The sequence below is a fragment of the Manacus vitellinus genome, unplaced genomic scaffold (genome assembly GCF_001715985.3).
Source record: "Manacus vitellinus isolate BGI_N305 unplaced genomic scaffold, ASM171598v3 scaffold_14_pilon, whole genome shotgun sequence".
NCBI classification, from domain to species: Eukaryota; Metazoa; Chordata; class Aves; order Passeriformes; family Pipridae; genus Manacus; species Manacus vitellinus.
This window is the reverse complement of record NW_021939063.1, coordinates 3,670,905-3,694,362: the sequence shown is the minus strand read 5'-3', so window position 1 is coordinate 3,694,362 and position 23,458 is coordinate 3,670,905. Positions and strand designations below refer to the sequence as shown.

The 23,458-nt window shown below is 42.6% G+C and overlaps 1 protein-coding gene across 1 annotated transcript; it reads left to right on the top strand.

Annotated features, from left to right (window-relative positions):
• The first annotated feature begins 247 nt into the window (after positions 1-247).
• Positions 248-20,533, top strand: GXYLT2 (glucoside xylosyltransferase 2). Its single transcript, XM_008925674.3, has 7 exons — positions 248-275; positions 5,990-6,179; positions 6,385-6,516; positions 11,719-11,970; positions 12,928-13,051; positions 15,425-15,597; positions 16,318-20,533. The coding sequence occupies exons 2-7, from the start codon at positions 6,039-6,041 to the stop codon at positions 16,498-16,500; spliced, it is 1,005 nt and encodes a 334-aa protein (XP_008923922.1). The 5' UTR covers positions 248-275; positions 5,990-6,038; the 3' UTR covers positions 16,501-20,533.
• The last annotated feature ends 2,925 nt before the right edge of the window (positions 20,534-23,458 follow it).

The window sequence follows — 23,458 nt, the reverse complement described above, 5'->3', positions numbered from 1 at the left end:
AGGTAATCGGGGGCGGCCCCGGCCCCGGCCTCCTGCCCGCGGAACCCCCCCTGCCGGCCGTGCCCAGCCACGCGTGACCTCGCGGGTCCCCTCCGGCTTGGGTCCTTCTCGCTGCCGCCGGTGCTTCCAGCGCTTCCCTCTCCCAGGTGTTTTCCCGTCGCCTCCGCGAGTGGCCGGTGATGGGAGACCCTTGTGCGAACCGCGCTGGTTTGGAAGTATAAACTTTTCCCCGCGTAGTTTGCACTCGCAGCGCAGTTGCCAGAGACGCCGCGAAGGTGCGTGGAGGGTTTCGCTCCGCCGGCGGTCCCTCGGTCCGGGCAGCGGGTCCCCTCCTTTGCCAGGCTGTGCGAGCACAGCTTCTGAAATAGCTGCTTTCCCATTAGTTTTGGCCTTGTTTCGAAGGCTGACGGGGGCAGTGAGGTACTCGCTGGCCGGAATGAGGAGCTGCTGTCACCTCGGGAGCTTCGCTTCTGCGGATTTCTCATCAGGGAAGGTGTCTGGTTGTTGCTGTGTGATACCATGGGGTTCCAAACCGCGGAGGCACCAGTGCATTTTGAGCTCTCGAGATTTTTGTTTTGAATGCTTTTTCTATGTAAATTCATTATGCATAACTTTTAAAAAAAGTTTGCAGTCCTGGTGTGTTGTATTTCCTCTCCCAGCACCTTACAGGCAGAGTATTTAAAAAACCCCAATTAGTTCAGAAAGAGACCCTGGCAGCTTTCGGTGGGTGGAGGACTGTTTTCCCCTTTGCATTCCAATTATATTATGGCCAGTGTGACCTCATATATCTAATTAACTTGGTATGTCTTTGTGTCTTTGATTCATGATTTCACAGGGATGTTCTGAATGAAAGACTACTCCTGTTTTTTGAGCTCTTACTCCTTAACTTATTAAGGCAGTTGGTTTCTCACCAGCATTGTTACCCCACTGAATGCAGGAGATGTTTACTGGGGCTGAGAATGGGTCACGGGCAGAATCCAAATGCCTGTATTAAAGCAGGATTATTTCCACTAGCAACTGTACCTCCTGAAGTCATTTTTCTTTAAGGCATATCTCTGCGATTATCATGGAAATCAAGAAGAACACTGAAGGAGGGAGCCCTGAAAGTATGGAACTGCTAGAGAGTGTAAACAACTGTTCCATTTCAATGAGCTTCTCAGAAGCATCTTCATGTTTCAAACTTTGACATTATCTAACTTTTCGATTATTTATTGACTTTGCAAGTACTTTTTACAAGGTCTGCAACACAGCAACAAACAACAAAAGAGGAATTCTGTATTCAAACCATGCCTTTTCTTCAAAATATTATTTGTTTAGAGGTTTGATTGTTGTTTTTTCCCTCACGATCCTGCACCATTGGCCCCAGCAGTTTGTATAACTGAGAAGCACAATTCTGTGGGTCCAGTTCTGCCCCTTGCTGAAGGTTGATTTAATTTATTTGAGTAAGAGTCTCCATAAAAGGAATTTTTGTGAGGCAGGTGTGACATAACCTGGTCCAAGTGGAGGTGGTGCCTGAATTCTTGGGAAGGCAGCAGGTGGTAGGATCTGCTGGGCTTAAAAATCCTGATCCAGGCGAGACTGAAAGGAGTGTGAGGGGCTTGAACTTGGAGCATAAAAGACAGACCAAAATCCTGTGATGTGATCACACTGTACGTGCTTAAATAAGACTGCATAATCAATTCACAGAACCTTAGTGAAGTTTTGTCTGTGTGAATGTAAAAAGTTGTTTCAATTCAGTTTTACCAAGTTGGTTTGTGTAGTTTGGTCAGAGGATGCAGGTTTTGGGCTGAGCTCAGACACAAAGGCATTTTCTAGGATGTGTTTGCTCTAGGAGAATCAGCACCTTGCAGGGAAGGTGAATTGTATTTTAGCTGGGATTTGTAATACTGCTTTCTGTAGTTCACATGATGACAGAACACATCAGTTTTTAGGTTTTAAATACAGATTTCTTCTACCATAAGTAGTTATACATGATAAAAGCTTCATGTATGCTCATATTGTTAGCTGGCTGGTACTTAGCAAATGTTATCAGTGACATTCATGGGTCCTGCTTTGGCCTTTAAATAATTTTGGCAAATCTAGGTGAGCATTGCATTTAAGTTTCTGGTTAGCTTTGAAAACTGATTTTTGATGGTGGTTTTACTGCTCCTTCATATAGGAAGTAGCAAGTCCTAGGCTTTCAGTAAGACATTTTTTATACGAGGAATTTTAAGTATGTGCCAAACCAGTGTGTGCAAAGTATCCAAAAGCAGAAGGGTTATTTTACATTTGAGGGGCAGATGTGACCATGCTCTCTATTAAACCAGCGTGGCAAGGCTCAGGAAGGGAACCTTTGCCAGCACATTTAGTTCCCTGAAAGTAACTTTTCCAAAGCAAAACATCTCTTGCATGGCAACCTGTCAAGACACTTTTTCTCCCTTTGCAGCCTGTGTACACACACATACGAGTTTGGCTTGAGTCTGATAATAACATGCTGAAGCCCCAAGTATTTAATACTTGTTTCACAAAGAACTCACTTGATAACAAGAGACAGAAACACCCATTCTGGTTTTGAGTGTCATTTTCCCCTCTCTCTGAACAGTAAGAGGAGGTTGAAACTTCTATTTTTTGTTTATCAGCAGCTACAGTTGGTTTTGTGCAACTCCACTGAAGTGAGAAAACTTTGTTTCAAAACATTTAGAGCCTTTCTAATTTATGTTTTAAAGTGTGTAAGAAAATGTGTTTCATATCATGGAGCTGCTGTTGGGACATTGACTCAGGGTGACTGTCAGGGAAGGAGCCTGTTCAGTGAATCACCAGTTTGGATACAACGCCTAAATCCAACCTTGTTTGTGCTGCAACAGTAAATGAGATCATAATATGAAGAAGGTTTCAAAAATTAACAACTATATTGCATTTTGTAAGAGTCTGCATGCATTATCTTCCTCTCAGGAATAAATTTGAAGGCTTGAATAGATTAGCAGGCTCTGTAATGAGATGGGAATGCATTATTTTGAATGGATTTGGATTGATTTAGACAGGTTTTGGGTTAATTATGTTTGAGACACTTTGACTGTGACTAATAAGAAAATTACATGTAATCTAAACTTTAAGACCTAGAAATGTACACTGTTGTGCTTGAGCACTCAGGCTGCTCCTGCTGTGTCAGTGCCTGCCTGAAAAAAATGTAGGCAGTAAATAAAATACCAGTGAACAACTGGATGGGAGCTGCTCTGTATTGTTGGGAGGTCTTTGCTATAAACATTTTATTGTGCTCCATCTTATCAAGTCTGTATTTTGTGATGCTTTCTGTAGAGCTTAATCTTAGTTTCTTTATTTGTTCCTGTCAAACACATTAAACTTCAAGGCCCAGGTCACTGTATTGATTTAGATGCATTTAAACCTTTAATTTATGTTATAAAATCCGATTATAGGCTCTATTCATAACCAACAACTTGGAGTATAGATGGATGAATGTGCATATAAATGTTAGGAAGAATTGGCTAATGTGGATCTATGGGCTTTTTAATGTGCTTGGGACTGTCTTGAGGTGGGGAACTCTTACTGCTCTAGCAGCTGTTCCTGTTGTACAGGTAGGACAATGTGGCTGTACCCTGCACATCTTTAGGGAATATCCTTTCATCCAGCTGATATTTCTCCCTGTCCCTTCCATTGCTCCTTGCACTGTGTGTAGGTGTGTGGATGAACAGAGGAGGGAAGGGGAGCTGTGATGTCCTTTGCTGTGATCTGCTCATTTACCTTCCTGGCAGTTCGACTTTGCCTTTACACCTTCCTCTCCTCAGACTTACGGATGATAATTGTTATTTTTTAAGGGCTAGGTTAAATTGTAGTCAAATGCATCCTGCTGTGACACTTTATCTCCCATTCCAGCTCACCTTTATTTCCACAATCCTCTAGTTTTCTTTGTGTACTTATAAAAAATATGCAAAATATTGTGTTCCAAAGTTCTTCTGTACCTCTTTGTGACTTTCCTCACTAACTGTTGCCCTCAGTGTCCCAGACTGTTACTGGCATAGTTCAAGTACTACCTCGTGCCCCTTTTCTCAGAGATTTTTATTCCCCCCTAAGCCATTACATGCTCCTGACCCCCTTTGCAAATGATAATTCCTTACCTCCAAGGTTCAGCTTTCTCCTCCACTTACTGTCTCTTGTTATCCCTACTCCCATGGGCTTACTGGGAATTCTGCTTTCATCAAGGGTTGTTTCTGCTGAGTCTGTCCATTGGAAGTGCTTGTCTACACACACTGGATTTTTCACTGCAAAATAGCTGCATAATGGAGAACTCGTGGCTAAAACTGCACAGAGAAGCTGAGTGCTTTGGTGTTGGGTTTTGAAATGTTGCAATAAAAGTGTAGTTTAGTCCCTCTCCCAGTGAATTCCGTTGCCACAAGCTACATCAAAGCAGCTCTATGGCTTGCCTATGGCTTGATTTAGAGACTCAATTAAGAGGAAACATTAAACAGATAGGGAGAAGGGGGAAAAGGTGATCTGTGTGAGCAGCTAATTATTCACTTCAATAATTCAGCAGATTTTACACTAATAGGTTGGAAAGTAAATACCACTTCACATAGATGTAGTATTCCATTATTTATACATTGATGAAATTGGGGGTTAATTAAGACTAAAGCAGAAGACTTTAAACCCTTAATAAAATATGTTGCTTTGGATAGTCAGTAAAGTGCCAGTTGATGGTGTTCCTTTACACAGAGGTGAGTTGCTCTGTAAGACAGAACTCTGTTGTTTCACAAAGCAGTATTCTAATGTCTGTAAAAAAGAATAACAGCTTTAAAACTGTCATTTTTCTCTTTATTTAGAACTTCTGTTTGTACTATTAACTTTACTGATTAATTGTGTGTATGTAATTATGTGTGCTGTGAAGGGGCCAGGATTGATGTCCTCTGCTCAGAGATATGTCCAGAAAGGGGAGTGATCTATGATTTACCTTTTGAACTCTCCAAGAGTGATTACTGTGTTTCTAATTTAGTTCCTTGGTCAGCTCATCCCATGTAATATAAGTGCCATCTGTGTTAGAATGTGAATGCAACATGGTAGAAACGTTCCTGGAGGATTCAGTTTTTAGCTCCATGCTGAAGTGGGGGACACACAGAACCAAAAGGCTGTGTTTTCAAAACATCTTCAACTCCCCAAGAGAGCCCTGATTTTTCTGGCCAGCAGGTACAATGTGCTTTTTATGAGCAGATTCCCCTGTAGTCTGGCTGAAATGTATATAAATCCCACACAGGTGGGTGCTAAGTGAAAACCCCATAGTTTACCCCTTGACCACTTGTGGAATATAGTCTGACTCATCTGGGACATGGGAATATGTTTGTTTTCAAAATTCTCTATTTTAGCAAAATCTCAGCGATTCCATGGGGTGAAATAGAGAGCAGTCCTTTGAAACTGTGCCAGTGCCTTCAGGCCAGGATTAAGGCATGCATCTTTAATAGCAAAATTAATTAACTGTTAGAACAATTTACATATGGATAGAGTGGGGTTTTTTTTTAAAGTATGGATGTCTTCTTCCAGTCTAGCCATTATAAGCCTGGGAATGAAGTTGCTGGATGTAGTTATGAGATCTGCAACGTGTTAGAAAGTTGGCTGGGTAGTAGTAACTCCACTCTGGCTTCCTGACCTCTGAGCTGGGAAAGGAGCTGTCACTTGCACAGAGCAAGGTGGTGTCTGGTTTGAGGTGCTGTGGAATTTGTTTCATCTGTGTCTGTAGTGCAGTGATTTATGCAAATCCAGAAATGTAGGAATAACAGGAAATTTCTGAAAACAGCAAATTCCTTTGTGTTATAATTGTAACGCTGTTGATCTGTACCATTGACAAAAATGAGTGTGCCAGTGCATGTTCTGTGGATGTCTAACCACAAAAAACTCCTGACCCCTTGCACAAGGAAGGGCAAGAAAAAACCCTGCTGTCTGTTAATGCGGGATTCTCTTCATGTTTGCCTCAGTAATTTTTATATGCCTATTTCTGAATTTTCAGGAAGCCTGGGGAACAGAAACATCCAAAGGAGCCTTCATCCTTGCAGTGCATGCATCTGGCAGTGGTGGCATGTGGGGACCGGCTGGAGGAGACGCTGATCATGCTGAAATCAGCGGTTCTCTTCAGCAACAGGAGACTCTGCTTTCACATTTTTGCTGAGGATTCCCTTAAGCCTGAATTTGAGAAGAAGGTGAGTTTCTTTGTCATTTGGTAAATAAATAAAGGAACGTGCTAGTTATGAGTTGCAAATCTCTGAGAAGAATTACACGGACATCAACAAGTAGCAGTCGAGCTCGTTGTTTACTGTACACAGTTATAAACTCCTTGTGCATGCTCAGTTTTTTTAAAAAGCTGTATAATATGTACTGTCTGATTCCTCCCATTGTGTCTTTCAGTTAAAGGAGTGGCCTTCCTCATACACAAAGAAGTTTGAATCCACCATTTACCCAATAACCTTCTCAGTAGGAAATGCTCAGGAATGGAAGAAGTTATTCAAACCATGTGCTGCCCAGCGCCTGTTTCTTCCGGTAAGGCACCTGGATTTCTGAGGAGGTTGCTTCAGGAAAAGGTTAATTCCACAGAAAGGAAGCTTTGCTGGTGCAACATTAAAACCGTTTTCAGGCCAAAACAGCTGCTTCACGATATTTTGGTTTGTGCTTTAGACTCTATAAAAAACAACACAGAAACCCAGCCTGGCTGTTTCTCGGCTAACAAAGGATGTGTGTTTCTGATTTGTCTCCAGTTCCATGAGCCTCTCGGGCTCTCCAGATCCTCCAGAGAAAGTGTGAGAGCTCTCTCAGGGCAGATCTTCTGGGGTAGATGCTGCATGCCTTGTTAAATAACATTCTTTTCAACATGTCCTCTTCTCACACCATCTTCCTTTCCATATGTTAGCCCTTAAACTGATGCTCTCAGCAATCCCTTTTCCTTGAGTTTTATTTCTTTTTCCAAGACTGTCAGAATTACCCTTAAGGTAGTAATTCCAGTGTGCTCAAAGTTAGATTTTGTGCAAGAGCTTTGTGTGTCCTGGGATCTTCAAGTTCACTGAAAAGTTGTATTATTTACTGTATAATACGTAGTGTCAGAAACTTGGAAAATAGTGAAGGTTGCTGGAGAGAAGGAAAGTGTTGATAACAATTTTGCATCTCAGAAATGGAAAGAACTTCTGCATAAAGCAGTTTCTGTGGAACTGAGAACATCTATCAAAAGTATCTCGTGTGTTGCCGTTTATTGGGGTGACTCCAGTGAAGTGACAAGCTGTTCATATGGTCCAGATTTCTTCATTACTGTCTTATGAGACGTGGGGGGGGGGACAAAAAAATCTTTACTCTGTCAGATGGAAGCAATCAGGAGACAGCTGCACGTCCAGATACGTAGCCTATGAATACATATGTGAGAAAATATGTGCTGTCAGCAGTTCTGTTGATCTGCCATTTAGGGGCAGACTATCAACTGCACAAAGGCCAGATGGGCTGAAAGTAACTCCAACTTCAGCAGGGATCCTCTATTCCCTGAGTAAATATTTGTATCACCTGGGAAATAATCCCTGAGCGTTCGCTTGTTCAATGCAGAGTGTTTGTCAGGATGTGCTGGGTAAACACAAATCTCTGCTCTTCTTATTTCTGTGGTATTTTCTGTTATTTTGGTGGACTAACACAAGAATGGTTATGGTTTCACTTTCGTTTGTCATCACCCTTTTGATGAGAGAAAGGGGTTTATGCTGATTCCTTCAGGCTGGGCAGTGCTTTTATGGATTCCTTTTTGTCACTCACATGTTGCCGAAGTTCTCCAATAACTTTTTGTAAAGAATATTAGACTGTTGCACGTTGTCTTAGCAAAACAAGGAGGCGGCTTGGACTGTAAATGTTTTTGTCTCTTGGGGCAGTTGCAAAATGTTGTGTGTGGTCAGGCTGAGGTTTGTGTCTTTGAATAGGAGGGGTTGTCCTAGAGGAGCTGCAGCTGACACCGAGTCAATGTGGATATAGTAAAGAAAACAAGCTGAGGTGGCAAGTGTCCAGTTGGGCTTTGGTACTCGAGCTTGCAGGCTGACAGAACCTTGGGCTGTTTCTGGGCAATTTCAGCAATCATTATTTTTGTTTTGGTGCTTGATAACTGGGTTCTGACATCCCAGTTGAACTGCCTGCACACAGCAGGAGCAGAGGGTTCCAAGTGTTATTCTTTAGATAACTATTTTTATTTTATTTTAAATAAATACCAGCAGGATGTCAGTATAATTTTTTTCTTATCCTTCCCTGTACTGAGCATTTCCCCTGCAGCGGCATAAAATGTGCCTGGATTTAGGGAGGACCCCAGGGGAGCAGTAGTTGAGTTTATCAGCTGTTTAGCTCTCAGTTGTGCAAATTGTCTTGCTCCTGATAATGCTAAGCCCGAGTGGAATGTGAGTCTTTGATTCACAAGTGCCTCTCCTGCCAAAGAAATCTCTGCTGCTGCACCAGCAGGCGTGTGAAAGTGGACAGGAGGGTATGAGGAATGTGTTAAGGGAAAATTGGGTAAGAACCTTTCAGTGGTTTTACTCACTGATAAATCTGGAGCTGTGGGAGGTGACCCTGCATTTGCAGTAAGAAACTGTTCTGTCCTGGGTAACAGGTTGAGGTGCACATTCTCAGCTTGTTAAATCTACCTTGGATGCTAAAATACTAAGGAAGATTGTACAGCATCCTGCATTTTTAGAGGCATTCTGTGACATCTGATCACGTTTAGCCACTTAGATGCAGATAATGCAGGTTGAGCCTCCGTGTAATCTCACAAGCCCCAATCTTTTGCTGCAGTTTGCTGCAGTAAAACCATTCAGGGCATTTGTAAAGACAAAGTTAGGAGGATGGAAATCTTTGCATGAGCACAAAATGAAACTGTAACAATAAACTGGGAGTTTATTGCTGCTCTCACCAGTCACCTGAAACTGGTTTGTTCTACTGACATGGATGTTAAGACAGCGGGTGAAGAACATCCTCTGCTCCCAGGGATGTTGGTCCTGCAGAGCTGGCAGCAGCTGTCACCCTGCTGCTGGTCTGGAGCTACCAAAACAATCAGCTAAAGTATCCTGAAATGCTTAAGGGATTTTCAGATGATTTTTGGATGAACATTTAGAACCCTTCTCAACACACTTAATCTACTTAAAGAGCTTTTAAGGTAGATTAGCAATATCCCTGTGTTATAGCTTTCCTCTTGAGGGTGCTCAAGTATCCAACTCTGTGGATTGGTGGCAGCACTGGGAATAGATACCAGGGCATTATCTATACAAAGGTCTCTGTTGTAGTTTGAGTTAATTGCTTACTACAACTAAGTTTACTAACTCAGCTGTGTGGTACTGTTACATTAGCATCAAGCTTTGTGATTTGTCCCTAATTTTGGATAAAGCTGGGATAGGCTGCCATGCCAACCCTCACAAGCCCTTAGGTTTGTACAGCTTCACAGTACACCAGCATGTTTACCCAGGAGTGTGTTATTCCTTGCTAACCTTGCTAACACAGGGAGAATCTATGGAGACAGAAGTTGTGAAATCAAATTACAGATAATTGAGTATTTAAGTGAAGTGCCAGGCTAAATATAGCCAGTTCTGTGCAGAACTTTTTGACAGATTTTTCAAGAATACTCTATATAGCTGCAAAGCAAAAAAAAAAAATCACACTTCTTTAAGCTGTAAGTGCCTGCAGAGCGAGGGGGAAGACAAGCACAGCCAAGGCGTGTTCCTGGCCATTCCTTCCCAAAATCCTGGTCTGTCAGGTGTGTCTGCATGCTTTGAGTGAGCTCAGACCTGCAGACACAGTCTGGTGTGGCTCCTGCTCCAGGTCAGCTGTGTGTCATTTTTAAGCTGCACTGCAGTTCCTGCGAGGTGATTTCATATAGTAGGTCCCTATGAATTAGGGCTTGCAGGTGTTGCAGAATAATTAATACACAATAACCAGGATATCCTTAAACTGAAAACTCTTTCTGCTTTTCAACTGTTTGTCTTCTATTGATTTACAGTAGCTGTCTTTTTTATTGGTTTTGTCTTTAGGACTGGACTCTGGGATACTTAACATCTGCAAATATTTACTCTGAGCTCTTAGTGTGTTATTGAACTCTTTGTGTCATTCATTTATTGATAACTCCACGTGCTGGTTTGTGGTTTTTTGTGGGAAAATGGTGTATTGCTGGTGTATTCCAGCCAGCAGAGTGATCTGAATTGTGTGGGATGTGTTTACTTGGAGTTTGTTGTAAGTGTAACTTTGGTTTAAAATGCAGAGACACTTCCTTCTCCTGCTTGTCCTGTTCTGTAGGAAGAACGTGTTGTTATCCTGTCAGAAATACAGGTCAGGGATTTGTTAAACTTGACTAAATGTCAGTCTGAATCCTCAAGTGTTTAGTCAGGTGAAAAATCTCATTTAAGTCCATCCTCACGGATTTGGCATCTCAGTGGATGCCTGTTGAGTGTTCTTGGAGGTGATACGTTTCACCCACTTGTTGAAAATCTTAGTGTTGTTCTCTCTATTTCAGAGGTAATCCTCGGTTACAATAGTTTGAATTTATGTAAAATCCAATTTCTTTGGTAGAATTTATTTTAACCTGCATAAATAGCAGGGCTTGTGATTAATATCATTGCAGTTGGAGAAGAGAGTGATTGTTGTGTTCCACAGCCTGGTGAAAATCCAAAGCCTTTTGGGTTTTCTTTTCAGAGCAAAAGAGAGAGAGAGAAATAGGGCTTTTGGCTGAGACCAAATTAAGAAAATTTCAGTCCTTCAGGAATTTTTGGACAGTTTTAGCAAATAAGAAGAGCAGCAAACGTGCAGTTGAACTGGTGGTCAGCTGTAGGTAATGACCTTTATTATTTGTCAAATGACCTTACCAATAGAGGGTGCAAACATCCAGACAGTTTCCTTGGACTGTTGAAGCACCTCCTGATTTGCCCCACTGGCATTCATGAACGAGTGTGTAAGGATTTGGGTAGCCACAAGGGGGAACATGGTCAGCAGGAATAGATTAAATGTCCTGGCTCTAATCTGCAGTTCACACCCTTCTCACCCGACCAACCTCACTGTGGTTATTCCTGATGGAGTCTGGTAACAGAGGTCAGAACCTGACCTGGTGGGTTTTCATGTGACACTTCTGTTCAGCAAGCAAATTTTGCTCTTCAGGAGGATGCACATACTCTGTGATTGATGGGGTTGTCTTAATTAATGTGAAACACTGGTATATATTAATACTGAATGCAAGTCTGTCGGTAGCACAAGGTTAGAAGAGGAAAAACAGTCTCTAGAAAGGCATAAGGAAAAATGATACAAAATGGAGATGGAAAGTATTCTGCTCTCCTGGGTTACCCTTTTTGTCTGTGGAGAACACTCTATGCTTCACCACTTACAGATCTTGAAAAGAGCTGACAAAGCTCTGTATATAGACATTATTTACATCCTATTTCTGAACTGATACTAAATAGTCCTTGCAGGTACTTTTGAGAGCTCTGTGTGTTGCTGTTTCATAAGAAGGTTAATCCAGCCTTTGTGCTCTGGTAGCTGTTTTGCTGTGCAGATTAAAGAAAAAACAAGCCACAACAAACGACAAGACAATAACCTGATAACTGTTGTTCCTCTGTGTAATTACATTTAGCTGATAAACGGATAATTTGGGAGAGTTTATTGATTTAAAAGAAAAGTACTTTTTGCTAATAATCCTCCTGTTTGTTGCCTCTTTGATTTCTTTCCCATCTCTTCCTCTCCTCGCAAACCCAAAAGGTCATCTTGAAGGATGTGGATTCCCTCCTTTACGTGGACACTGATGTTCTCTTCCTGAGGCCCATCGATGACATCTGGCACGTCCTGAAGGAGTTCAACTCCACCCAGCTGGCTGCCATGGCCCCGGAACACGAGATCCCAAAGATTGGCTGGTACAGCCGCTTTGCACGTCACCCTTATTACGGGACAACCGGGGTCAACTCCGGGGTGATGCTGATGAATTTAACGCGGATCCGCAGCACGCAGTTCAAGGTGAGAAGAGATGCAGCTGTTGCAGGAGCTCGGGATTTATGTGTTTTTCACATCTTGGAAAACTTAGTGTGAAATTATATAAGGTTTGTAATATAAAGAATCGGAGAAATATGGAATTTTTATAATTGCACGCTAAAAGCAACTAGTGAACGTGGTTGTTAAAACATGTGAAACTTCCCCAAGGGGATGGAGCAGTGAGAACCTGCAGCTGAAGCAAAATGGCTTCTTCAACATCTTATCTTCCCTTGAGAACATATGAAAGAATAAACTCAAGGATCTTCAGTGCAGTTGCTGTATTGTTTTTAAAATTGGAAAGCTTGATGTGAAAATCCAGAGAAACTGGTAATTTTTGCATCTATTGTAAATAGACTTTTGTATCCTGCTGCAGATAAGTGGCTCTGTGAACTGATGTAAGTGAGAAGGGAGCATTTTCATTGACATCTCCCCTCCTCTGTGAAAGAGGTTTTGGTTTCATTGAGCACGTATTCTGAAATCACTAAAACTCTGCTCACCCCAAGTGGTTCCTCATGCAAGGCCAGGGGTTTCACACACCATTGCAAGAACAGCTGGAGTGAAAAAACCCACATTGCTCTTAATACCATAATTCCCAGGGAAGATGATCCTTAGACTGTGTTTTTCCTTGGTTTTATAACTTGGTTTTCACCTCGTCTCTGCATTTTTCCACTTTTCCACTTTTTTCCCACTTGTGACCAGCAGGAGCTGACATCAGAGCTGGACCCAGGAGACCTTGTTTTCCTGTTTAGGCAGAGAGGAGCACAGTCAGCTCTGCTATTCCAGCCCTGTCCAGGTCTGACATTTCCTGGCAGTTCTTCATTTTTCACCTGGTGTCTGATATGGCTTAGCAGACTTACAGATCTAGTTGTGCCCCACTCTGAGTCAGGTATCACAGCACTGGTCACAGTATTAACTACTTGCTTCTGTTTTTCTGCCCTGCAGAACAGCATCATACCAGGTGGTTTGACTTGGGAGGAAATGTTATATCCATTGTACCAGAAGTACAAAAATTACATTACATGGGGAGACCAGGATTTACTAAATATCATTTTTTACTTTAACCCAGGTAAGTAATGATTCTTGGAGTTGTGATTATCTGTGCTAGGAAAATCTCCTGAACTTGATTTTTCTTTTAGGTGCTATTTGTTTTTTATAAGTTGCATGAATACTCTGGCATGGAGTTACTGTGTAAGTGCACCTTGGATTTACAAACCATGAATATACTTCTGACATTGCTGCAGGTAGTGAGACTTGGACTTGGTTCCATTGAATGTGTAAATTCGTTTTCTGGAGATTTTGAGAAAACAGTGAAGTATAGGATTAATGATCAAATGCAGGAATGGAGTTCAGGTTGTATGTGAGCTTAAGGGCATCACTGGACCAGGGTGTAGGTGCAAAAATGTTTTTGTTTCAGATGTTTTCCTGAATGTGAAATTGCCAGACTTTCTCCGAAGCTATGCCCTGTTTTTCTGAAGTTCAGAATTTTGAGTAACAAATGAGTGACAAAGATAATATAGTCAGAAAGAAAGTGAACACAGCCACTGGAATATCTTGTCTAAAACTGCTGTGCCCTCCCTGCTTCTACTCCTTCACTAGAAGTTACTATTGGAGGAAGATGCTTCCAGCCTCTGAACCAAGTGATCAGTCTCAGCAAGCACCAGGATAGTGTCATAGATATCCTGCTGGTGAAAAATGCAGGGATTTAAACACTGGAGCACAGTACAAGCTTCCCAAAGAAGCTGAGAACCTTATTTCATGCTTTGAATGGATGCTGAGTGTTCATTCTTATTGCTTTTCCTGTTTCCTGTGTGATCCAGTATTTCCTCGAGTGATCTTAAGAACAAAACAAGTTTGGATTTATCTTTATTTATTCTGTTCCCTTTTCTTTTTCTCTAAGGAATCACAGGGTAGGTAACTGGATATACCCAAATCCAGGCAAATAAGAGGAGTGAGCAGAAGCAAAGCAATAAGCAAATATCTGTTTACTGCAGACAGATGTCAAACATTAGTGTCCCTGGTACACCACACATTACCCTTAGACCTAGGGAAAAATAGAGTGGGAATTAATTTCCAAAAGAAATTAATGTTATGGGACTAGGGTCTCCTGGAAGAAAAAAAGAAATGAGGCCAGATTAGTCATGAAGTCAAACTCAAGCTGCTAACTGAAGTGTGCAGCAAAAACCAAAGATTGCAAGAATATCTTAATTTTGAGATGAGTGTTCTCTATCAAAGCCACATGTTGGGACTACTCTGCACCACAGTCCTTTCCTTGTAACTGGTAAATAATTTTTTGTGAATTATGTAACATCAGACTGCTCAAGAAAAGAGAACAAGAGAACTGGATATGAATAACACAGAAAACTGAACTCTGTGAGGTTTTAAACTCTGGGTTGTTGAAACTGGCCTGTGAAGGAATCAGCCAAGATGCTGCAGGTACCTTTTTATAGATGCAAGTTAAAACCACACAGGACTGTGCTACGTGGGGCCTGAGGAGCTGCTCCTTTTTCCCATCTCTAAGGGCTGTTCCTTTCTGGAGAGTTCTCCTGCTACAGAGGCCTTAAGGGAAGAAATGGTTCGGAAGCTTATTCTCCTACTCTTCAACAGCCACGTGGGACCAGCTGCAGACTTCTGGGAAGCTGGGAAAGGCCAAGTGAAGAATTCAATCTTCAGCACTTCTGCCATGACCTGCTGGCACCAGACATGATTCATTGTTCTCCAGAGCCGAGGCAGAAAGGTCGCAGGGACTGGTGTGATTTATGACAAGCAGATTGCGAGTTCTGTGTGCACAGAGAGAGCGTAAAAAAAATCAGTAGGAGAAAGCGAGTTACGAGCCCTTTTGAGGAATTAGGCTCATCTTTAAATAAAACCAGACCTGTGAAATTAATGGGTGATAACTCTTAGGAGGGCTGTGAATAAAATACACGACTCCTCATGCTCTGCTGTGTAACAAATTGTTGTGGCCTCCATGACAGCTTCAGCAGCAAACACTGGATGTACTTTGCAAGTTTTCCCATGCTGTCTCCAAAGGAGTCAGGATTTTAAGTAACCATAACTGCTGTGTGTGCTTCCCTAGTCCTTCCTGTCACTCCAGAAACTCTTTCCTCTGGCAGAGGACACTGGATAGTGCCGCCTGATGTGTACTCACTGGGTTTGATTCTGCCACTTTCAGCTCTGTGAAGGGCTCCCTTGGGTTGTGTTTGCTCCCAGACTTTGTGTTGCCCTGTCTGTTGGTTCAGGACCAACATCTGAGGTGTGTGTAGTCATCCTCTGAGGGAAGGAAGCATCTCCATTGAGCTGCTGCTTGGGATAATTGCAGAGGAAGTAACCAAACGTTTCCTGGTCATCAGTCCCAGCTTTTCACAGAAACATGGTTTAATTTGTTCTAACTCTTGTTTGACTTGTCTTTTTCCCTTCCCTCTCCCCTGACTGATGTGGGCAGAGTGTCTCTACGTGTTCCCCTGCCAGTGGAACTACCGGCCTGACCACTGCATGTACGGCAGCAACTGCCGCGGGGCGGAGGAGGAGGGGGTGTCCATCCTGCACGGGAACAGGGGCGTCTACCACGATGACAAGCAGCCCACGTTCAAGGCACTCTACGAGGTGATCCGTGATGTGAGTCTGCTGCCTCCACACAGGCACTCCTTGTGTTTCAGTGTAGATCCCTGCTTTACTGGGATTGCTCTTCCAGCCGATCAGGCTGAGCGTGGTTGTGTTTTGTGTAAACCCATCAGACACAACAGGACACAGCTGCTTTGGCTTCTCATGTATTCGAGGTGATTTAAACACTTCTCCATATTATAGTAAACTTCCAATCAGAAAGGCTGATGAACTACTTTTCTGTAATATTGAAGCTAGGAACAAAGTTTGGAGCTCCAAAAGGAATGGAGCTCTTCCTGCTGGGAAGCAGCTCTGGTCTACAACTACCTGGTGTAAGTTTGTCCTCCCTGAGGACCTCGAGCCTCCAGGCACATGGAAGGCAGAGGCTTGCACACAGACACAGTGCATATGTCCAACTGGAACGTGGTGTGTGTACAGCTCCACACCCCAAAACACTGTTTCCTTACAGTGTCCCTACATCAGTAAAGCTCCTGTAAATGCACACTCTGGAAGTGCAGTTTCTGGGAGTTGGCTGTTTCAGGGAATATGCCGAGACAAACTTCTCTGAAAGCAGGTGCTCCCAAGCAGGGTTTGAAGTGATGGGCTTGGTGACACCTTGGACAGGTGAGGGACAAGTCATTCCCTACCCACAGAAGGTTTTCTCTTACAGAAACTTCTAAAATGCCATTTCTCATCTAGTGAAAACTAATAATTAAATTTTTTCCTTTTCTTTAGTTTCCATTTGAAGACAATCTCTTCCAGTCCTTGTACTACCCTCTGCAGTCGAAGTTTCTGGATACAGTGCACACTTTATGTGGGAGAATTCCACAAGTATTTTTGAAGCAAATTGAGAAAACTATGAAGAAGGTGTATGAAAATCGTGTCATTGTCTACTTGGGGGCCAATCACAGATACTAATTGTAACTCTGTTTTTACAGAGTTTTTAATTCTTGCACTCCATCTAATGAAGGATATAAATGAAGAATATGAACTCCTTTACCGAAACTCAGATTTAAGATATTTCCATATCCAATTTCCTAATAACTCCTGAAGTTACAAAAAGCAGGAAATCCTAGAAGCCTACCTAAAGTGTTATTTCTTGGGCCTTTTTTCTCTTCCTATGTTTACTCTTGTTGCAACAGGGAGAGGTGATGATTCTGACTTTAATTTGGGTTTAGTTTGGGTATTTAAGTACAGCTGTATTCCTGTAACTTTCCTGAAACTGTGCAAAAGGTTGTGCTGCTCTGAGGCTTGACAAAGAAGTTTATGGTTGGAGCTTTGTAACATGAGGACTCTTGAAATGATGGGGCAAATATTCTTGAGTGACATGAGAATTCTGAATTACAGAAAAGATCACTCCTGTGACAGGATGAGTTAAAATCTACTGTAGTAAAAGGAAAGTATTTACTTAAAAGGGTACTTCTGTCTGAAGGTGTATTACCTGCTGTTCTTCACGTGTAGGACCTGAGATTTCCTGTACTTAAAAAGATTAGGGGAATAGAAGTGCCTGTTTCCTTTGTGTTTTACAGCACTTTTTGTCTAGCGATTGTCATTTTTTCCATCTGCTCTTCAGGAGTTTTGTGAGGGCTCCTCATGAGGAAGTAGAAGGAAAATACTTTAAGCATAAGACAACCATGTACAAGAAGTGGGAGGTGACTGCAGGGGAAGCTGTGGCACCTGCTCGGCTGACAGAGAAGAGCAGGAGAATCCTTTCCTGAATGGAGTACAGTCATGGTCCTGCTCCCCCAGTCCCTTAGAGTTTAGGAGTGTATTCTCTGGCTCGGTAACGTGAATTGTATTAGGTTCAGTCTAAGAATATTGTGAATGAAGAGGACAAAATCAGGGACTGTGGATCCATTTTCCTCTAGAAGTGCTATTCACTGCATAGGAACAGTGGTATTCCACCAACAGCTGTCCCATCCCTGCCTTGGGAGATGGCCAGTGCTGCCTCTGACTCCCCTCTCCTGCTTTGCCAGAAACCTGGGGCATGGAAATGTATTTCTGCCTGGCACTTCCACTCCTGGAATCATAATCACAGAATTCTAGAATGATTTGGGTTGGAAGGGACCTTAAAGCCCATCAGTTCACCCCCTGCCATGAGCAGGGACATTTTCCACTATCCCAGGTTGCTCCAAGCCCCATCCAGCCTGGCCTTGAACACTTCCAGGGATAGGGAAGTCCAGAGGTTTATGCTGGGATCATAATGAATAGCCTCAAAGTGAAAGAGCATTTGATGTTTATTTAAAATGATGTATTTAGCTTAGCTTTCCAAAGTATGATCATCTTAGGATATGCACAAAGAGCTTATTAAAATTGCAGTAGCTGAAAGGTGCTTGGAACCAGTCCCTGGGGAACTGGAAGTGAGGACACTCCTAAAGAGCAGCGATCCAAGAGCAGACTCACTCCTAAAGAGCAGCGATCCAAGAGCAGACTCCCAGAGGGCATTTTCTAGGTGTAAGCCCCAAGGGTGTGTGTGGGCGAGTGATTGAAGAAAGCAGTAGAGAAAATGATCTTACTTTTCAAGTCTGTTCAGCAAAAAAACATTAGGCATAACTCGGAACTGCTCGCTCTTGTGTCTAACAGGCAAAGTAGGAGAGGGGTGAGCAGGGTGAGAGAATTAAGCTTTCCCCTAATTAAAGGAAAACTGGCACAGATTGACATCCTGTACATGTAACATACATTTATTAGAGGTAAATGTTTGAGGTGTGTGAAAGAGGGAAAAGATGTTTCCAAAGTTAAAATAGCATTTCTGAAGAATTGCAGTTTTGGGGATTCTACTCTATCAAGTCAGGATGCACAGACTCCGAGAGAAAGCCCTTTTATCTCACACATCCTTTCTCCTTGTGTGGCAGCTCCCAAAAGGAGGGAAAACATGGCCCTGTTGGCATCCCAGGCTGCCAGATACCAGCCTGTACACGGGATGGAGTGCAGACAAGCTTTTCCCAAACACCGGAGTGTGAAGGTGGCTGTGACACATCTGTGAGCGTGCTGGGTGTGACAGCCGGGCAGAGAGCAGGGACAGGGGTTTGGAGTAAGGGACAGTTGGTCTGGCAGTTCTGTGCTGGCCTGTGCCTGTGCCAGTCCTCACAGGCACGGCAGGGGAACAGAAATGTGTGTTTGCACCTCTGTGTGCTGCAAAGTGTAATCCACCAGTTTGATTACACAGTGTCGTTCTGACTCCATCTCTTATCTCCCCGTGTTTGCCACCACAGTGTAAATTGATGTGGGAAGAACAGAGGCAACTCTGAGTTGTAGATGTTGCTGTCTCTCCAGCTTTGCTTAGGATTTTTTATTCGACTGAAGTTTAAGTTGCCACTTTAAAGAACACTACACTTATACCTATAGAGAGAAGTTTGAAATGTAGCCCAAATAGCATTCAAGAATTCAGAACCAGAAGGCAGAGTAAGGAAGGTTGAGCATGCTGGTTTAAGAATTTTAAGATAATATGACAGGGAAACCTTTAGGCCAGCAGTTCTGAGAGCTCGTAAAAAGTATTAGCTTGCTTTTTGGTCTTTATTTTCACATATCAGGGTAAAGCTGACGGCAGGTCAGATGAGGCTGGAGGAGCCACATGCTGGGAATGCCGAGTTCCTCATTTCCATGGTGTCTCCAAGCCACAGAAAGCTGCAGAGCAAAGTCTTGCTGCCCAGACAGTCGCAGCCCCAGCGCTGAGGCTCTGGAGTTTCGGAGGCTGTGGTTGTGTAAGCTGTGATTCAGCAGAACCCTGCAACCACGGGCACATTCAAATGAAGGAGTGGAATTCATTACAAAACAAAGGCATTATTGCATATGAACTGGTTAGAGATTAAAGCAGTGCTTTTAATGTTTACAGGAGGTGCTACATTTTGTTTAGGAAGAACTGTGTTATGTTCTCAACAGCTATTAAATATATAAAGTATTTGCTTTACATGAAGACTTTTGTTAATGTAATATCAGCTGGCAGGAAGAATGGGGAGGTTCCCCCCTGCTGGGCTTTTTCTGAGGAAAAAAGCAATAATTTCAGCTCTCCAAAGTGTTTTAAAACAATTATGTAATTTTGTTTCTTCTTGTTGTTAGAATTATTAATTTATATTTTATTGCATCTTCCAAAACCATGTTATATTTTAGTTTTAACAGTAGTTGGTTGTAATATTCATCTTATTTAGAAGCCAGTTTTAATTCATTTTGTATTTCATACTTGTGGCTAATTCCTTGTTAATTAGCCTTCATTTATCTTAATAATGGGATGTGTAAATACTCATAAAGACTCTATGTCCTCATTTCCCCTTCCTCTCCTGTATTTTGGTTGTTTCCAATGGTATAAGGTAAACACCTTCACTAATGTAACACCTTGAGCAGTGTCATCATTTCTTTACATGGACAGAACGTGCAGCACATGGGACGTGTTGGCAGCAGAGGAAAAGCATCACCTTTCCCACTGTGATGGGAAGAGCAGGTACAGCCCCGAGCCCTGAGCCCTGACCCAGCAGTGTTTGACACTGTCCATTCTGCCTGTGCAGAGCAGAGCTCAGGGTGTCCCCTCATTCTTGCTCTACCAGCCCCAAATATTCAGGGTTTCACTTGGCTGTATTTCACTTGAACTTGCTGAAGACAGATAGACAGGGGCTTTCTGTGAGGAGCTGCTGAGCCCCTCCGCTGAGCCCAAGGCTGGGCACATTGTACAGCAAAGAGCTGTGGCATCATTTCTGTAAGGGGAAGGGTTTTACCTGTCTGATGATATAAGGTGGGCTTGGATAGAGCTCATCAGCATTTCACCTGCAGCTGAGACTGGAAACTGCTCTGTGTGTGTGTGTGTGTAAAAAATGTACCTTTTCTCTGTCGCTGAATTCCTTGTGTGTTTTCCTTTGACAAGTGCACCGACTGCTGTAGTTCCCAAGGAGGCCAAGCAGTGCATCTCTGGGCTGAGGACACTCCTTTGGCTTACAGTTCAAATAAATGAAGTTTTAAGCAAGCTCTGTAATTGGCTAGTTTTCTTTTAAATACAAAACTGTGTGTGTGTGTGCTGGGTCTGGTTGTGATAGAGTTTAGAAGTGATGTTACAGCCTATGTGTACAGGGTATGACAGCATGGAACAGAGATAAATGTTCCTCTTTTACAATTTTACTGTAGTGAGAGCGTGATATTGGATATAGAGACAAATACATTTAACTTTCCCCAGAGTGCTCGTGTGTCATGCTGCAGCTCCAGTTGTGTTATGGTGAGCGTAGATCAGAACCTGGTCTCAAAGGAAATGATTTTACTCTTTACTGTTTCTCCATTTCATTTAGCAGCATTTCCTTTCCCTCCTTGTATTTTTTTGGCACTGTGCTGTGACATCTCTGTGTGACAGAAGCTTCCAGGTTGTCTGTTCAGCCAAACCAGTTGCCTGCCTGGTGCTGACATTGTTCTGATCTGGGTGGTGTGTGTTACACCCTCCACCATCACACTGTCCGGTGACCCAAGGTTTTTCCCTTGCAAATGTGGCTCCAGTCAATATTGCTGTGGGGAGAAGACAGTTTTTCCAAGCTGGGAATAAAGTAAATAAACTGAAAAAAACATGAGACTGTAATACGAGGATAAATCTTGACACTTTGTCAACTGTCAGAGCCAACTGTCAGGGAATGTTTTTCTCCTCTCCATCAGGTACAGTCAAATACAACAGCAGTAAAAAAACTGAGCACCCCTCCAGAGGTGGAATGGGACAGGACAGGTCCATGGATTGTCCCTCTGGAGGCTGGAAACATTCCCCCACTGCTCTTGAGGCAACTACGATGGGATCCATACAGCTGCACCTCCCGCTGGCACGAGATAAGGAATTGCTGTTTGGGCTTCAAAAGAAAGAGCAATGTTTGGAAATTTTCCTTTCATTCTGGACTAGAATGAAAACCAAACTGTCAACACTTCCTTTGAAATGAAAATGGAGACAAAACACCAAAATAAGAATCGGCATTGAAGGTGAACAAAGGACTTTGTTAATGTTTTCTTTCGGGGTAAAATATTTTGTGTTGCCTTTTACGTTTCTATAAAAGTACCTTAATTGCTGCTGTTACTTTGTGAAAACTACAATATAGTCCTAAAATGTGGAACACTGTCTTGGAACTAAAATATTTTGGTAATGCTGAAATAATGACACAGAAATGACGCAGCCCTTTTTTTTTGAAGACCTATTCCTGCAGAAATATCTTTCCCTAACCCTTCTGAAACAGGTTAATTTCCTGCTGTGGAGGTTAGAACTGTACAAAGCAGGTGCCTTCTCAGGGTACACACCTTTAAAAAAACATTCCCGTTCTGCTCAGTGCTTCCAAAGGCTGCTGTGGTTTGAATACAGCTTCCTCACACCTGAGGCTCCAGGTGAAAAAACAGGTCTGGTTTTAGTCTAACAGGTCTTGTAGTTTGTGGAGTGATCTGCAGGAAGCTCCTGTCCCAGGGATATACTGGAAGAAAGGTGTGTGAAAGCAGCTTGGAAAGAAAACTGCCCTGGCACTGGTTTGCCATGGGCTCTTGGATTAATAGGAGACAATCCGTGGGGACTCTGTGTCAGTGGCTGACCCGGGTAAAGCCAGGAATGTTTATCACATCCCACTGTTCCTTGTTCCTGTGGGTACTCTCAAAATAAATACTAACTCCCACAAATACCATTTTTCTGTTTTCAGCCTCTTTTTAAAGCACTGCACGTGAGCTGTTTGGATCTTTCAATACTCCCAAGTCCTCCAGAGTTTTTAAAAGCACATTGAAGATTTGTAGTGATTTTATTAGAGGAGGGGCATAATTTGTCTCGAAGTGGCTGTGATATACTTCAAAGAAAAAACCAAAAAACTTCCATTCTGAATGGAAAGCAGAGACACAACTTTTAGGGTCATTTTATCGTACCATGCTCAAATTTCTGCAGCTGTAAATTAAAACCAAACAAAATCCCTATACTCCTTTTGTAAATCCTTTGATGTGTATCGATGTACAATATTTTCTGAAGACCTAAGCGGGACTTAAAACATAATTGTTCTCATTTTCTTATTGTTCTCACTGGATTCCGCTGCATCTCACTTGCTTGATGCTGTATTGAATGGCTACAGATTTTTTCAAAGCACAACAATCAATTTTGGTTCAAACTGGGTGGAAATACCTTACAAATTGCTGTAACACATCAGTGAATGAAAGGTTGGGTCAGGGACCTCTAGATACCTAATCTAAGCTGCATTACTGGGAGCAGAAGTATCTGCTGGTCCAACACCCCACATCATTTTAATTATTGATCCATGCCCAGGGGTTGGACAGCTTATCACTCTCAAAAGATACGTTTTGCAGAAGCTTAAAAGGAATCTAAAATGTAAATGTGAATGGGGCTTTGTGTGAGTTTAACACAAGAGGAAACCCAAAATCTGGATTGTAAAACAGTTTCTCATTGTTCTTTAGTTAAGTGTTTAAACCACCACATCTTCTCCAAGAAGGTGATTTTTCTCATCGTTGGATCTCAGTGAATACAAGCAGGTTGGGAACTGACACAAAATGAAATCATCCTCTCTGTGTATGTTGTTATTACAAGGTGTGTCAAATACCTTTCATTAATGAAGAAGTTGAGGTGTGATTGCCTCACCCCTTTGCCCGAGATCACACAACAAATTGGTGATGAAACTACCCACAAGCTTTTTGTATTCTAGGATTATATTTAAATGTTTCGCCTTTGAAAATGGAAGGAAAAGATGATTTGCTGTGAACTGAAATCTTTTCCAGTTAGTTGAGAGGGCTGGGCTGGAGTCTCTGAGGGCACTTGGTCTGTTCAGCCTGGAGGAGACAGGTCAGACCTCATCGGGGTCTGCAGTGTCCTCCAGAGGGGCAGCTCCGCGACCGGGACAGGGCCCCAGGAAACGGCTGGAGCTGTGTCAGGGGAGGTATAGATTAA

Bases quoted from the DNA above. Each gene is read 5' to 3' on its own strand.
- GXYLT2 (XM_008925674.3), top strand. From the start codon at position 6,039: ATGCATCTGGCAGTGGTGGCATGTGGGGACCGGCTGGAGGAGACGCTG. The intron at 13,052-15,424 runs GTAAGTAATGAT...TGATGTGGGCAG, and splicing joins CATTTTTTACTTTAACCCAG to AGTGTCTCTACGTGTTCCCC. The intron at 15,598-16,317 runs GTGAGTCTGCTG...CCTTTTCTTTAG, and splicing joins TCTACGAGGTGATCCGTGAT to TTTCCATTTGAAGACAATCT.